The sequence below is a fragment of the Callospermophilus lateralis genome, chromosome 14 (assembly GCF_048772815.1).
Source record: "Callospermophilus lateralis isolate mCalLat2 chromosome 14, mCalLat2.hap1, whole genome shotgun sequence".
NCBI classification, from domain to species: domain Eukaryota; kingdom Metazoa; phylum Chordata; class Mammalia; order Rodentia; family Sciuridae; genus Callospermophilus; species Callospermophilus lateralis.
Genome location: NC_135318.1, coordinates 61,178,344 through 61,190,226, shown reverse-complemented (window position 1 = coordinate 61,190,226; position 11,883 = coordinate 61,178,344). Strand labels below are relative to the sequence as shown.

The 11,883-nt window shown below is 41.9% G+C and overlaps 1 protein-coding gene across 1 annotated transcript; it reads right to left on the bottom strand.

The window, feature by feature from the left end:
- Positions 1-4,675: 4,675 nt before the first annotated feature.
- LOC143380488 (uncharacterized protein C2orf78-like) lies at positions 4,676-11,627 on the bottom strand. The gene is made up of 3 exons (XM_076833554.2): positions 11,531-11,627; positions 7,395-8,156; positions 4,676-6,591 (listed from the first exon to the last, which is right to left on the bottom strand). The coding sequence occupies exons 1-3, from the start codon at positions 11,625-11,627 to the stop codon at positions 4,676-4,678; spliced, it is 2,775 nt and encodes a 924-aa protein (XP_076689669.2).
- Between the last annotated feature and the right edge of the window lie 256 nt (positions 11,628-11,883).

Below are 11,883 nucleotides of genomic sequence, written 5' to 3'. Positions count from 1 at the left end.
TATGAGAAAATTTTGTGCCCTCAAGGGTCTTACATTTCAGGAATTGACGGGCAAGGGAGTGATGGGAAGTCTAAACCATAAAGACAACAAAGAATTAAATTACACAGTGTATTGAAAGGTTCACAACACTGCAGGAGATGTGGTGCCTGGTGAAGGGAATCAGATGGAAGGAAGGGAGAAACCCTGAGAGGTGATTGCAGTTTCAAAGAGTGTAGTCAGACAATGCCTCGTTGAAAGGTACAATTTGAGAAGAGGCTTGAAGGAGGTAAGGAGCATTTTTTAGGCTTGGAACAGCAAGTGGGCTCAGGGGTTCTGGGGTGGAGTGATTGAAAGGGAGCATAGCAGTGGATCAGGCAGAGCCAGAGTCTTTGAAGCAGTACAGCCTGTTTTTGTGAATAAAGTTTTATTCAAACAAAGCTAAAGTTCATGTGTTCTCTCTATTTTGCATGGCCACATTCATGCTACAAGTGCAGAGTGGAGCTATGGAGACAGAGACAATCTGGCTCACAGACAGTTATGTATTTACCATCTATCTGTCTTTTTATGGAAAATGTGTGTGTCCCCGATCATTGATAGAGAAAGGCAGTAAATGGTTAGGGATTATGTTACAGCAGAAATGGAGGAATGGAGTTAGAAGTGGATAGTATTCTAGATGTCATGTGAAGAGAGGGCAGATAAAATTTAGGAAAATTCCAATTGTGTGGTTGGGAGAGAGAAAAGGGAGTCAAAGGATGTCAAAGGATTCTGGCTTGGACAACTGGAAAGATGATGCTAAAGAAGACAAGGAAACTGTGTATAGACCCGACACCCCACCCCCACCCACAGGGGAAGAAGAGCAAATAGGAGATTCCTTCTCAAATGTGTTCAGAAAGAAGATACAAAGAAAAGAAAAAGACACATTTGGACTAGAGGCCATGTCCCCATTCTCCACCTGTCCCGCAGACTACTCCCCCTTCCTGTGGCCAGATGTCCTTCCCCCATGAACCTTGAGATTGCTTCTCACTCAAACACCAACATAGCAAGCAAAGACACCAGGTGCCATGGTCGTTACAGGAGACTCACAGTCTGTCTCAGAGAGTTAACTAGTTTGGGGGAAACGAAGCTCTGCTTCAGAGAACAGAAACCTGCAACGTTCTCAATTTAAAATAATTATGTTATCCATCAAGATTTCAGAAAGTTGCAGGCAGTAGTGCAGTTTGGAGTCTCCCAAAACAAAGAGAAGAAAAAGACACATTTGGCCTAGAGGCCATGGAAATAGACGAAAGAAAGCCAAACCCTGGAGTAGCATTTACCACAAAAGTAGAGAACACAGTGTTCCCTAGGAACCTCAGAACAAGAGGTTAGGGCCAACCACCAGCAGGAGGCACCAGACCTGCCTGGCAGCAGCACTTGCAGCAGAGGAAATGGGAGACAGGAGGCTTTCAAAGCTCCAGCAGGCATTTCTGCAAAGCACTGTGGGCCAGCAGGAGAAGAGCAGCTGAAAATGAGAGGGGTTCTGGCCAACCCCAAAGTGAGTGCAGTAGGTCTCCTACAATATGTACTATAGGATGTATAATCAGTATGGTACAACAGCTATTTACATAGCATTTACATTGTAGTTATGATAAGTAATTAGAGATGATTTAGATCATTTGAATGTGTGCAGTCTCTCTTCAACTCTGTGGAATTTGGTGTCTGTGAGGTGTCCCGGGTGCAGTTCCCTGTGGATACTGAGGGGCAGCTATAAGTACAAATGTCGCACATTCAAATCAGAAGGGCTGACAGTGTCCAGCCCTTCTACTCTAATGAAAAATGAACAGCCAATGCTCCTTTTCAGGACATGGCCTCACCCAGAGGAGAAATCGCTGGGAGGAACAATAGACACAAAGGATAAACCTCCAGGTGGAAACAGCCAGAAAATTTTAGAAAATAAGCAGATATGTTTTTACTAGTTCAAGAAGGAGGAGGAGGAGAAGGAGAGCAGAGGGAGAATGGGGAGGGACAGAACTGGAGGGGAGAAGAAGAGGTGGAGGAAGGAGAGGTGGAAGTTTCTGTTCCATCACATAAGAAACTCTGTCCTCAACCATACTTTCACAAAGAAAGTGCATTTTGCATAAAAAGTGCATAGAAAGAAAAGAAGGAAACCAAATCCCAAATAAAGGTATTCTAAGAAACAGGAGAATCGCATCGTCTCAAGGCGATGAAAACAAGTCAGAAGAGAACCCCCCAAGCACATCAGATAGTAGCCCACTCTTTCAAAACCAGCTAAAAACCAGAAGGCCAAGCAATGCAAAATAGGACAGAACCTGAGAGGGGAATGGAAAATTATATCATGGATATAGCTTTCTGTTTGGGATGGTGAAAAGTTTTGGATTTGGATAGTGGATAATGCTTGAATAACATTGTGCATCTACTTAATGCTGTAGTTATCCACATAAAAATGGTTGAAATGTTGAGTTTTATGATTCATAATAAAAAAGAACAACATAAATGGAAATTAGATGAGATGGTAGAATTCAAAAGAAGACGAATCTAAAAGGGAACACATGAATGAACATAATAGATAATGTCTAAAAAGAAAGAATAATGATTTTTTTAAAATGAAATACATGATAAAAAATATCCCAGAGACCTGGTAAACAGGAAAAGCAAGAAAGCCAGGCAAATTCTACAAAGAAGAATGCAAATACACATAGGAATTTAATATGTCATAAAGGTTACATTTCAAATCTGTAGGACAGATAATTCAACAAATTGTGATACATACGTTTTGGGGTTAAATATCTCTGGAAGTTTCCAAAATGTGGGAAAAGGCAATGTCTCCTGTGGGAAGAGTGGTGAAGATGGTGACTGGCAATTTGGAGGGAATGGGTAAAAGCTGTTGGGGCTGCTGGGTCCTGCAGCTGTTGGCAGGTTGATCCTTGTGCATGCGCACTCTGCTTGTGTTGGGTGGAGATGGAAGCCAAGGAGTGATTTTTTTTCTTGTGAGTTCGGTTCATGGCAATGGTCCCTGAAGACAGCGCTTTCCAGAATCAATGGAAGAGGACCTGACAGGCTTCTCAGTTCAGTATTTATCGCCCTTTCCTGTGTGATCTCTCTCCTTCACCCCCTACCCCAACATCTCTATACTGTGCTCTGAAAGCCAGGTTGGCTGCCTGCAGGGGGCCCTTGCCAACACTGAGGACTTGAGGACACAAGCCTCAGATTGAGGCCTTGCTTCTCGACCATTAGTAAAGTGTCAGAGTGATACTGGCCTTGTGTGTGAAGGTTAATTCAAGTAGTGCATCTCTGCTGTCCTGGTGCATGGGTGTTGAGTCAATGGTGATTTATTCCAGGCCATGTTCTGGGTGGGCCTCATGCTGCTGCAGTTCACTTGGCCAAGTCCCAGGTGATCAGCTTCCCTCAGGGTAACTGTGAACCCTCTGACACCCCTGGTAGATTCCCTGTGTTTTGTATTCACCTTTCCCAGCTAGGATCTTAAGTGACCCAAACGTGGTGGAGCTGTGCCCTGAATCTTCTTTTGTAAAATATCTTTCAGGTAGGCCAAAAAATAGGCCATTCTCCATGAGAGTTTTTTGTTTGATTTCTGCATTTGTTCTGGTCAACCTGAACCCGTCTCCTATCATTTTCAACTTGATAGACATTTTATCATTTTAACCCTAGTTTCCAACATTGTGTTATTGGTCAGCCATTTTGCCAATTCCTGATTCTTCCAGTAAGCCCATACATCTCTCTTCTTTTTGCCTTCCTAGTGCTAGATCATATGCCTTCCTCTTTCCCCCATTCCTAGACTTTACTTCAATTGTCCTGGCCAACTTTGAGTTCCTTTCTTCTCATGCAGGCTGTGATCCCCACCGCTACCAAACTAAACCACACTTAACAGCCATTCAAACTCAAAACTCCTGTTTATTATCTATTCATCAATTCCATTACATATCTTTATTCAATTTTATTAAGTTTTAAAAGTATATTGGAAGGAGTACATATTCATACATCTATGAGGACAAATGTTTGATAGCCAAGTGGTAACACAAGGCTTCTTTATTATCTATTAACCAATTCTATTGAATTTCTTCAATCAATTTGACTAAATTTTAAAAATATATTAGAATTAATACATTTGTATCTTTATATCTACATATTTATAAAATTTGTATCTACACATGTGGAAAACTATGTGATGCCCAAGCAGTACCAGAAAGCATCTTGATTACTTATCTCTCAAACAATTCTACTACATTTCTTTATTCAACTATACTGTCTTAAAAATCTATAAGTGAATACCTTTGTATCTATGTACCTCTCTGTATATATATGTGGAAAACTATTTGGTATTCAAATGGCAACATAAAGCCTCTTTATTACTTACCCTCTAATCAATACTATAGGATTTCTTTATTAAACTATATTACCTTTTCAACTGTGCCTAATGAATAAATTTTCATCTATCTATCTATGTGTATATGAGAACACCATTTGGTACCCATGTAGTACCCAAAGGCCTCTTTATTTTCTAACAATTGTCAGTGGTACCAGAAGGCCTCTTTATTATGTATTAGTGAATTATATTCCATTTCTTTATATAATTTTATTAAACTTTGAAAGCATCTGAGAATAAATAAATGTGTATCTCTCTATCTATATACATGTGGAAAACTATTTGGTCCCTAAGTGGCACCACTGATCTCAGCAGCTCTTACATTATGTAGCCATAGTAGCGAGAAATCTCCATCTCTCTTTCCCTCTCAATGAAACACTGCACTCTCCCCAAAGCAGTGTACTTGGCAGCATTCTCACGCTCTTGTTGAGCCTTCTTCTTCATGGCTTCCCGCTCTGGCCTCTGCTGTTTGGTGATGGGAGTTGATACTACTTGCCCATAAACATTGGGTTTCCTCCATGGAATTGGTTGTAAGGCAAAGTCTTGGAGTAGATATTGGTTTTGAGGCTTGGGCGGTTGTGACTGGGGCTTGGTCCCAACATTGGGAACTGGTTGCCAATGGAGAGAAGTGCAAGATGATGTTTTGTAGGGTGCAGGCCCAGAAGCAGCAGACCGAGGGACACTAGGCTGGGTAGAAGCACTCACACCTGACTGAATGGCATGAGTCAAAACGGGGTGAGCTGGCTTGGCAGGACGCATCCAAGATGGGTTGGCAGTAGGTGGTTGGGATTGGTTGACTGCCATGGGTTGAGCTGAGCTAGCAGGGCCAGGCTGGGCAGGGTAAGCCCCAGTGGGTCTGCGTGAGGCCAGAGATTGTGGCCTCCGATTGATTACTGGTCGAGGTGGAGGTTTCTCCAGGGTCAGAAAAGGCAAAGGTACCAATTTAACCTTCCCAGGTGGTGGAGGCTCATAAATGGATGGAGAGGGACCCTTTCCTTCAGCACTAATATCTGGATTCTGGGCTTTGACTTGTGATTTCTCAGGACCCTTAACTGCCAGCCATGGTTTCCTAGCTGGGCATGGACGGGGGTCTTGGTTACGGCCTGAGTTTCCCGGGGCCCGGGAGGAAGACAGCCCAGTTTTCTTATCATTCTTCTTCCCCAATGCATGGAAAACCTGCACCGACTCCAGCATGTGCATGCCGAGACAGCTCCGAGGCTTCTTAAAGGCCTCTTGGCAAAGGTCAGGTTGGTTCCTCTTCCCCTTCGGTTTGGGCAGAGTTGGCTTCTCTTCTGCCTTGACTTTATTGCCTGGCTGCTTCCTCTCCTGGGCTTTCCTGGAGCTGTTTTCTCTGGTCCTCTTGGTCTTTTCCTGCCCATGGCCCTTAGCCTTGCTGTTCCTGCTGGATGCAGCTTTCTGAGCTTTGCTGATAGAGTGCTCGGCAGTGTGCATAGGAGCCCTGCTACTGTCTGCATCCCTGTGAGAAATTTCTCCTCTTAATGTGCATTCCAGATCCCTTGGCTGCATTTTGGCCTGAGGAGTTCCATCAGGACACTCCGAGGCTTTATGTTTGTTCTTCCTCATTGGCTCACTAGGACCCTTTAAGGCACTTGTGATTTCCTGCCCCTGCTTTTCCATGATGGTTCTGGTATCATTGGATTTTGTTACTGTGGGACTTTCAGGTTGTTCAAAGTCTTTTAAGGAACTGAAAAGCTCAGGAAGGTGAATATCCCCCACCAGTGCAGTGAGGTCTGCATAACCACTGCTAAATTCAGTCCCATTTCCAAGTGTGCCTTGGTCCTCAAGACTCAGGCTACTCCTTTCTAGATGGGTATTTTCAGAATGTGGCTTCTCCTCTTGGTCCAGAGGACCAATGGAGGCCAGAAGCTGGTGGATTTCAGGGATGTCTAAAGGGAGTAGTGGAGGATCCTGGCTCTCCATGGCAATCTGGTAGGCATCCAGTGGCTCTGAGAGCATGGTGTTAATCTCACACAAATTCTTAATCTCTGTCTGTTCCTGGCTTTGATTTGGAGGCAATGCCAATAAATCTGTAGAACTCTGGACTGGAGTTATTGTGGTAATGTCCCCAAGTTCAGTTTGTGAGTTTTTCTCAATTATTTGGCTTTTTCTCTTATTGCAGATGTGTGGGAATTCTGGAGGCTGTGGCAGACAAAATGTCTGACTTGGAGGTTGCACTCCCAAGGAAGCCTCCATCCCTAGGGAAGTTTCCAGCCCTACAAAGGAACCAAGGAAGATGGTAAGTAGGATGCTCCCCCTTCCCAGAAATACACTATTCAGGGAAAACACCTATGGTGGAGAAAGCATTTCTATTAGCTCTTTTTAAGGACCACTGACAGGTATCTGTTAAGAGTTGCATATTAGTTACAGGTGATCCCTTGAAGTCTTACTTTTGGGCTGGCTCATCACCATGGCAGCATGGGTTTCTGGTAGAGCACTTGTCTCCTCTGTGGGAAATTCAGAAAATCTGTTTCATGAAGTCTCTCGTCCTCATATAGGGGCCTCTCAATTCTCTCCACTCTCCCCAGAATGTAAGAACACTTAACACCATGAACTAGGAGAGGGTGCAGCTGTTGCTCATGAAATCAATGTGAAAGGTCAGGGGTTTTGGACTCCTGCTTTGGACAGCATCTCTACATATAGAGGTTAAACCTGCAGTCAATTAAGGATCAATTAAACTGTCACATCCTGATATGTGTTGATTGATTTTTCTAAACCAAAGTAAAATTAGGGAAATATATTTATAGTGTGGTTGTGTAGCTGGACTGAGTGCAAAAATAGTGAACAGCCACTTCCTTCCGTGTGCTCGTAGAGGTCTCTTAAATGCAAGGATGGCCATTATGCTGTCCTGCATGCTTCTCTGACAGAGTCTGAAAATGGGGACTGCTGAACAAGATTGTGATTAAAATCTCAGCACTTGAATTCTAGGGATGTGTGGACCCACAGTTACCAGCTGAAAACTGGACCCTCGTTTCGAGTGGTAATCTTATTCCTTCCCCTTTTTGGTGTTTGTACTCACCTTGAAAATTTGTTCCTTCTATACTTTGAGTGGACACAGAGTAGTAGGTCAGAGGTGTGGGGACTGAGGGTAGGACATTTGTGGGCTGAACTTCCTTCAGCACTGTCACCATTTCTGTTTGAGGGGCAGTGGCACCTCTTCCTGCATATGGCACAGAGCCATAGGATTGCAGGCAGGGCCAATGTTCTCGAGAGAGCAGAGTCCCCAGAGAGTTTTGATCATAGTAATAGACCTGGCTTCCTTCTTGGTGGGGTAGTGAGAGGCAATGTCCTTGATTTGGAATCTGAGATAGTGTCACCTGGACGAGCCTACCAGATAGTACTGGATATCCAGGGATCACCACATTGGCTTCGGAAGTTTTGTCATACTGGGATGTCATTGATAGGGAAGAATCTGCTGTGTTCTGGTCAGTGACAGTCAGATTAAAGTCCCCAAGTGAAGATGAGCTCTTTTCAGCACTTCCTGGGATATACCACTCAGAAATACTTGGATAGGGGGCAGGTGCCATGGGAATCAGGTTCTGGCCAGTAACCTTAGACACCATGGCTGTGCTAGCATGTTGATAAAGGTAGGCACTGCCCATGAGTGGCTGAAAGGAGGTGCCACAGGTTGAGGGCAGTAACCATGCTGAAGGTTCAGCTGGAGCAGAGGCTCTGGAGAAGTTGCAGACCCCTCCTGTCACGGACACTGCATTGGTCACCACAGGAAGAGAGAGCTGCAGAGAATCAGCATTTCCATGTAAAGAAGAATTTTGGAAATTTTCTGTAGGAAGAAGAGGTGGTGAAAATATTGATGAGACAGGCAGATTCTTACAATATTCGAGGAATAATGTCGTCTTAATGTTGTAGTAATCAGGAGGGCCCTCATTCTAATAATCATTGAGAGACCCCAAATCCCTCCATTTAGGATAGCTGCAAGTACTCTTCTGATAACCTGCCTTTTGTGTCAAATTGGGCACAGAATTCCCAAGTGGTCTGCTTCACACGTTGTTCCCCAAAAGCATCCTTTTCCTCTCCTATGGTTCCTTTGAGCCTGCACTAGTATTGACTCCTGAATTTGTTCTAGAACTGAAGCATTTTCGAACTCAGAGAAAACTCCAACATTACCAGTTAGCAAATGAGTACACCAAGGGTCAGTGAAGTGAGATCGACTTGTTCACAATCAGCAACAGATTATGGAAACTTACTTCCTGGCCAGGACTCTTGTTCCAAAGACCAGAAATCTGGAGAAACAGAAATTTGTTTTCCCTGTTCATAGAAAATCTACTGATATCACCACAGTGATGTTTAGTATCTCCTTTTGTTTGTCCAGGTCACGTGATATTTCCTGGAGTTCAGTTTTACCATCCAAATGATAATTTAAGCATCATTCTTTGCCCTCTTTCAGCCTAACTGCTCATCCTACATGAAAATGACTACCTGAAATTCAGTTTCTCAAGGAATGCTTCTTGAAAGAAATGGAAACTTTCTGAGCTTCAGGTTACTCATCTTTAGTGTGGTTATAACAATACCAACAGTGATAATTCATCCATGAATAAAAGTCATATTACATAAAATTCATGTGGGGGCTGAGGTTATGGCTCAGCATTTGGGTGCTTGCTTAGCACATGCGAGGCCCTGGGTTCAATCCTCAGCACCATGTAAAAATAAGTAAAATAAAGGTATTGTGTTGAACTACAACTAATAAATAGATATTACAAAAAGTTTCATTTGGAGGGAGTTACAGTATGTTCTGGAAAGACAGAAGCAAAAGTGAAAAACAGCTCAGAACTAAAAGGAATGACTAGATCGTAATGAACATATGGATATGTAGCAAAAGTGAGTGTATATCAAATTTGCTAAGAAATGAGTTCTGTTATCATGCATACAATATTATGAAAGTGAATGTTTCTCTTTGATTTTAGTGAATACTTTTAATCAAAACAAAGCTCATGATTGAAGGTGAGTTTGAATGCATTCTCAAGCCGTACATATAGACAGAGAAACTATACTAAAAATGTGTGTAATTTTAAGTAAAGTGAACACAAATTTGAAGTAAAGTGAACACAAATTTAAGTAAAGTGAACACAAATTTAAGTAAAGTGAACAGATGGGTAGCCATATGGAAAAGCGAAAACCGAAGCCAAAACCCACTATGAATCTCGGCATGGTATGATGGGTCTCTGGTCCCAACACTCGGGAACCTGAGGCAGTGGGATTGCAGGATTCAAAGCCACTCTGGGCAATTCAGCAAGATCTTATCTGAGAAAACAAATAAAATGTCCTGGAGATATAGCTTGTGTATCATGCTTGCCTAGCATGCATGAGACCCTGTATTCAATCCTCAGAACTGGAAAGAAGAGAAGAAAGGAAGAAAGAATGAATGAGACGAAGGAAGGAAGGAATAAGGAGCAAGTCGGGGAGGGAAGGAGAGAGAAATGGAGGGAGTGAGGGAAAGAAGAAAGGAAGGAGGACAGAAGGAATTTCCAAAAGAAATTTTGTACATACTAGAGAAAAAAACAATAAGTGTAAAGTAATTTCATTACTGTTCTTGTTTCTCTTCCTCTAAGGATTACCCACACCAAATAAAAGACATTAATCCCACTAGGTAGATATTTCAATTAATTCAAACACATTTTTTGATAATCCTTTTGGTTATAAAAAAAAGTGGAAAATGCTTTAACAAAATCATAGAAGCCTAGTTTATTATCACATTTAGCGCAAAATCTTGTCCCTAAAGTCTGAGAAAACCATCACAGTATAATAAAATAACAAATTTAAAACAATTTTTGTCTTTTATTCTGACATTTCCTTCTCCCTTTATATTAAAACAAAATTAAAACAAAAATGTTTGAGCTACCCTACACCCCAGCCCGAAACAGTTATTTGAAATGTAGACAAAACAAAAAGTCTTCAGATAATTATTTAAATAAACTTGGAATTAGAGATGTGAGCTTGAATTTTTATTCTCATATAGTTCTTTGTTTTGGTTCTTAGATTTAGAAATCTTCAATGACTATTTGTATATTGTCTGTTTTAGAAAAAAAACTGTTGTAAAGATGGAAAACAGCTTCACCTTGACAGCTTATATCACACAAAGTAATGTGTCCTTCTGATGCAGGTTTGGACAAGACATTTTTAGAAATCCCTGTAGTTTAAAAATCAGAACAAAATAGGACATGGAAAATGCCATTTCTCCAGCTCTGTCTAGAACCACTTTCCTTGGCATGTTTGGAGGAAGAGTCAATTCTAAAACATACTTCTAATATGTTCATGTTTAAACTGTCAACATTGTCGATTTTCAAAGAGGTCATAGGAAAAACTCTAACAGCCAAGTGCGACTTTTGTGATAACCTGCTTACCCTAGTGATACCCCAAGTGAAGCCTTAGTTTCCTTGCTGGTCCGTTAATCTAAACATTCTCTAAACCAGCCTCTGGGAAGATTCACTCTATGCTGTCTGTTGGTTTAAATCAAATCTTTGCTTTTCTTCCACATCCATCCCAACCAACCTCTTTTTTCTTGAGAACATCATTCTCTTCATCTCTACTATTCTAACATTTTCTTCTCCCTTATTTTTATATTTTTTTCCTCCACTGAATTCCTGTTGCCTTGTGCTTAAACAGTCACAAACTTGCTTTCCCAAGAACATCTGCCTCCTTACAGCCCTGTCCTCCTGCTCTTCTCTCCCTATTTCTCTTTTCACCTAGTTTAAACAGAAAACTCCCAAATATGTGAATGTCCCTTTGATGAACAGTACTAAATTTGAAATACTGAAGTGGAAATCTTGGTGAAGGGAAACTGTTACAGAGGAAATCCCTTGGTTTCCACCCTGCCTAGGATTTGTCTCTTTCAGTTGAAACAACACAACCATGAAATCTGATTTCATTCTCTATAAACATGCCCCTCAAGATGCAAGAAAAGTAAGGGGCCAGAACATGGCAATCTGTTATCCTCATGTAGCAAATCAAGAAACAGATTTTGTGAGAGAGTAAGATAGTCCAGTTCTATACACAGTACATGTCAAATTCCAAATGAAATTAGGTGTCCAGATTTCTAGTTCCATCCTTTCCTCTATTATTCTAAGCTCTTTTGACTCCATTAGTAAAATGAGGAAGGTAAAAGTCCAATGAAAAACTTTTAAATGTTTCTTTCCTTACCTGACATGGTCAGAGAAGAGGTCACATCAATTGCAGATACAAAGGATGAGGAGACCACCCCAGAGGATGTGTGGGTGGCTGAGGGTAGAGAATACATGTTTCCCAGTATGGAGTTCACTGGTCACTGTTTACTGGCCACTCTAATGACTGGTTACTGGTCTCTGGTCACTTGCGATGATCCAAATTTGTTTACAACTGCATAGCAAGCCTAAGATTCTAGCAGGTGGCAGTAGGTTTGGTGGGAGAATGATGTCACAGAACTGTCCGTTTAAAGGTATGAAGTAGCCAATAGGGTGGTCAGACTCCCAAGGAGAAGGTGGGATTGGGTGGGGAAAATGACAAGAGAGTTGATT